General features: G+C 41.3%; 1 protein-coding gene and 1 pseudogene across 11 annotated transcripts in view; both read right to left on the bottom strand.

The window, feature by feature from the left end:
• LOC137975633 (uncharacterized) overlaps positions 1-5,000 on the bottom strand; it is a 77,954-nt gene that overhangs the window by 59 nt on the left and 72,895 nt on the right. For all 11 annotated transcript variants that reach the window (XM_068822771.1, XM_068822770.1, XM_068822772.1 and 8 more), the window contains one exon: positions 1-4,097. This exon is cut by the window's left edge. In XM_068822771.1, the coding sequence (XP_068678872.1) occupies positions 2,038-4,097 (2,060 nt within the window). In that variant the 3' untranslated portion in view covers positions 1-2,037. The remainder of the gene's footprint in view (positions 4,098-5,000) is intronic.
• The window catches only part of LOC137975485 (uncharacterized), a 5,865-nt pseudogene continuing 4,998 nt past the window's right edge, over positions 4,134-5,000 (bottom strand).

Genomic DNA, 5,000 nt, shown 5'->3' with positions numbered 1-5,000 from the left:
AATTCATGGGTTTGTGTAGTTTATTGCACCTACTTCGGTATGACATGAAAATCGATATCCTACATTTCAGTCTCTCTGTTCGATCTAAGTTTAATTTATGCAATTCACCTCCCGTTGCAACATGAACCAAACAAAGAAGTGGCTTTTTAGCCTTTTGGCTTTGACTAACCTGCTTCTACTCTTGGTTACTGTCAAAGATAAATACTCACGATTACTGGCAAGGGTGAATGCTACAAGAGCTGCTTTTCATTGAACTATCACAAAAATCCTTGCGTTACGCAAAGGCCGGGACACACTAGGCGACAAGTCGCAGCGACATGTCTCTGCGACAAGTTTCTCCATGTGTGCTACTTGCAAAACAAGTCGCTGCGACACGACGCCTGTTCGGAGGACACGCAGTGATCTCGTATGAGGGGGAATGTGAACTAGTTTTCTAATTCAATATGGCTGACCATATGACGCTCTCTCATTGGTTCATTTATATTTTGTCGCAGCGACTTGTTGCGGGAAGTGTACACACGATGCGACAACGCTGCTTTCGCGAATTTTGTCGCTGCGACTAGTCGCACGAATTCAAACTGGTTTGAATTCGTGCGAGTGATCGCGGCGACAAAATTCTGCGGCAGCGACAATGTTTTTCATGAAATTAACCGTGTCACACAAGGCGATTTGTTGCGGCGACTTGTCCCCGCGACGTGTCGCAGCGACTTATCGCCTAGTGTGTCCCGGCCTTAAAGGATAAATTGTCTTCGAGACTGACGAACTAAATCAATCTCTTTCTAAACTGTGCAAAAGCTCGTATAATATGTTTGAGCGTTTTTTCTGGTCTTTTTTAAAAGAGAAAATCAAGCAAACGATGTGTATAAATTTGAAAACTAACCTCCAGTAGTTAAAACTTAAAACGACCTGTACCTTAGGCTTTTCGTTGTTTTTTAAACCATAACACAAGAACAAGTTGATAATGGTTTACAGAAAAGCAAATCATATGATAATATAAACTAGAAAAACTACTCTGGGGTCAATTATTGTTGTGCGTAAGATATGAAAGTTCCCAGTTTTGATTTAAAATGTCAAATGAGCTTTGGTTGCACAGTTCCAGTATGGGACATTCCGCAGCATTGCAACTGCGAAATGCTCTTTGGAATTACCTCTTGTTTGTGTGATATCTCGTCCATTGTGCTTGGTGGCATAAAAGACATCACTGAGTTCATTGATAGTTAGTGCTTAACATAACAAGAACACTGAAGTAGAATGCAAAACTCTGTGACTTCTTTTTGTAAGCTTATAAACGCTGTCCAAGTTAATGAGTAATCAAAAAGAGTGTTTAAAGATCCGAGAGCTATTTTGACACCATTCACCATGGCGAGTCCTCTTGGAGTCCTGCCTTGGTCTCTACTTTTCACTCGGTACGTAGATGCAGTAAACTCTTAAGTATTCTTGCTCGTTTTCTGCCATATGTTTGCTTGTTCGCAGGTGACAACCAAATCGAAATCTCCTTTAGTCTTAATGGCGATTGTCACGAGACGTCTAGTTTCCTTTGTGCTCTTCTTTTTTCCTTTCAGTGGTTCTACTCAGTTTCCTCAGTAAACTTGCATAAGTTCTCTAACTTTGGCGTCTTTGTTTATGTGAGATCAGCCACGCGAGGGTTGATGGAATGTTACCAATACCTAAATGTTCTTCGGTTTTGTGTCATGTTGTGACAAAAACTGCCTCGCTTTTGCTCTGTGATGATCACAGAATCTGACGTTTTTTTTACACTCTCCACGAAACCGTTATCAACTGAATTTAGATCTTGTCACCTACACGCTGGAGATCAACACGGTTTGTATGTGTATCATGGCTATCGAACGAATTTTAAGATACTGTAAGGATGGCTGACAAAACACTTGAATTAACTCATGAACATAAGAAAGATGTTGTCCACAATCAATTTTTGGGAGCTGCCAACAATAAAAAAGTAAGGCTATGTCCGTCACGTTATCACCGTGGAAATATGCTCACAAACTGAGAGAGTTGTTCTTGAACACAGATAAGCTTTTAGCAAATCAATGACGTCAGGTACAAATTCAATGCCAAATCATCGCCTTCTTTATTGGGATTGAAAGTTCCTCTACATTCTGGACACTTGGCATTCAGTGCGTGTCCAGAATATTTCACCACCTTTGATTCGGCATGGCATAAGGGACACTTGTATTTGGCCTCCTGCAGTCCTTTAAGTCTTTTCACCAAATTGTCAGCAACTTGGGCACCATGCAGCTTATGAGCTTTCTTCTCCTCTTCCCTCAAGTCATTCAAACCCCAGTAGACATCAACAAATTTTAGCCCAAGAACATCTGCATCCTGAACTCTGAAGAACCCGCCGTCAGCGAAGTCCTCTCCATATGAATTCATCAAACGTAAACTCTCTGCATCGTAACTAGTAAGAACAACTGCATGTCCACCAGGGTCACTTGTTGAGTCCGTCTTTGAATCGAGGTACGATTTTGTGAGGATTCCTTTCCCATTTTCTTTATAGAACTTCTCGAATTGATCCCACTGGGCTCCAGTTAGGTAAAATGTGGCAACCACTGGTCTTTTTTCGGAAATGGCCTTGATGGCCTTAACAGCATCAACCCTTTTACATTGCAGACGATATTCTGGACACACCTGCTTCAGGACTTCGAAAGTGGAAGCTCCTTTTACCCCATATTTAGTTATCAACTTCTCCCTCAACTCGTCGAAATCTGGATACCCACCAACTCGTCCTATTATGCGTTTCATTGCGAGGTGCATAACTGCTGCAGCAGCATGTGCATAACAGGTACCTTTATCCTGATCCTGTTGTGTCGGCTTAAAACTTTTATTTGCCTTATTGATGTAGAGATCTAGATCAACTGCTGAAAGTACCTCGGACAGAGCATCTTGACTAAAAACAGCACGCTTAGCCATGTCACAAACATCTTTGATGACATCTGGATGGTTCACTTGAAAGAAGAGTCTGGTTTCATTGTTGCTGATGTCTATCTCCCATCCTTTTTTCACAAACAAGGTGCGCGGTATTTCCTCAGTTTTGATGACGGAGCTAATTCCGAACATGAACTTTTCTGGCTCTCCCCATGTTACCCTTGGAATGCTATATAAGCGACGAGGATTGGATATCCCCTCACGAGTTATAAAACAGCTTACGATGGTGACACCCAAATCGGACAACGCTTGGAAAGGAGGGTCCTTTGTGTCATTTGGCCTCCCATCAGACAGGATGAATAGAAGTTTCTTATGATTTGCAAATTCTGGGTGGGAAAACAGCTCCACTGAATGATTCATGGTTGTGAATAATGGAGTGCTTCCGTAAATGTAGGGTTCAACTGTTTTTATCAATTCATTAATCCGTTCGTCAGTTAGTTCGTGATCACCTTTACTAGCATGCTGTATTTCGGACGCCGTTTGGATACTCATGATTGCCGCCTCGCAGACAGCCACCATTCTAAATTCCGCCAAAAGATCTTTTCCCTTCTCCATTGTTTCTTTTACTGACTCTTCTGTTGCCGATTCTTTCCGTGCCTCACTCGCAATCATATAAGCGCCCTCATTGACGAGGCTACCTGGCCGAACTTTCATTTCACGACATTCGTGGGGTAAGATCCCGTAAACAAACATTGTGGTGAACACCGGACTTCGTTGCAGGTAGTATAGTATCGCAGCAGCAGTGGTATCATCAATGACTTTGAGCAATACCTTCATCCTTCCCCAAGTGCGAATTCTCTCGGCTCCTTTTCTTTCAAGAATGCTGAGGGCCTCATTAATAATGTCCTCCTTGCTCCTTTTTTTTCCTGAATTGCTTTTCTCTGACTTGAGGGCTTCTATAGAAGAGTGTTCCTCGTTTGCTTTACCAAGAGTGCTGAGTAAATCAAACACTTGAGAACCAAAACGACCTCCAAAGGCCAAAGCAAACGTCTGATTTGAAGATGGCACATCATGCTTGATTAGTTCCTCTACCACTTTGAATACAGACCTCGCCCAAGGTTCACCATCTACTTCCACTTTCTTGTCACCAACACTATTCCTCATGGACACGGACACGTCCACCAGGATGCCCATCAATATGCTTTCCTTATTAGCTTGAAAAAACGGAAAAAAATCATAATCATCAGACACAATTTCTGAGCTTAAACCTTTGTTTTTGAGGCGAGGGGAAATCAGAGTATATTCAGAGAAAAACCTCGCGAAGCTGAAAAGAAATGCAACAAATTCAACACAAATAATGGTGGTGATTCCATTGCATGCAGTGACCTGACACTGCAGGCAGCATGGTTAATCTAGGCGTGCTAGGAGAGTAAAACCAACAAAGAAACTGTTAAAATACAAGTAGAATCTATGAGACAAATGGAAGGAGCGAAACATTTCAGGCACATCGAAAACAAGAAGAAAGGGAGGAAGAAAAACATTCAGAGAATGAAATAAAAATATACATATATAAATTAATAATTGCCCTATTGCATCATTTTGTCAAAAATATAGTTTGTCATATAAAAACTTGGGTTTAAAAGTCTAAAATTAATCACTTCGGAATGAAATTTGTTATACTGTCCTACACAACCTTTCGATATTGCAGCTCATACATAATATTGTTTGTTTTTGCTGGTGTAGTTTTTTAAGAGGTCAAATGATGTTATGGTAAAAGTAAAAGGAAGACTGGCTTACAAGCCCTGGTGGTTTTCAGTAGCACGAGGCAAGTGATATCACTGACGTTGTCCCCTTTCAGGCACGATGCGAAGTATCTTCGGGCTACTCCCGAGAGTACATCGTCGGTACCCATGTATATATCTGGGCTACATTGCTCAAAAATGAGCGCTATGATCTGCTCATGAGTGCTATGAAAACTAATGCAGTTATTCACTGACTAGTAGTTTAAGGTGGCTTGCTACACAGTTTCTGAAGAAAAAGATCAAGATTTTGAAAGCTGTGAAATTAAAGCAAGAGGATGTCTCTTCTGAAGTGTTAGTCACTGCAATTGCTTTGAA

This window comes from Montipora foliosa, chromosome 11 (assembly GCF_036669935.1).
Source record: "Montipora foliosa isolate CH-2021 chromosome 11, ASM3666993v2, whole genome shotgun sequence".
Classification (NCBI taxonomy): domain Eukaryota; kingdom Metazoa; phylum Cnidaria; class Anthozoa; order Scleractinia; family Acroporidae; genus Montipora; species Montipora foliosa.
The sequence above is the reverse complement of the archived record's forward strand: the minus strand, read 5'-3'. Positions and strand labels throughout refer to the sequence as shown.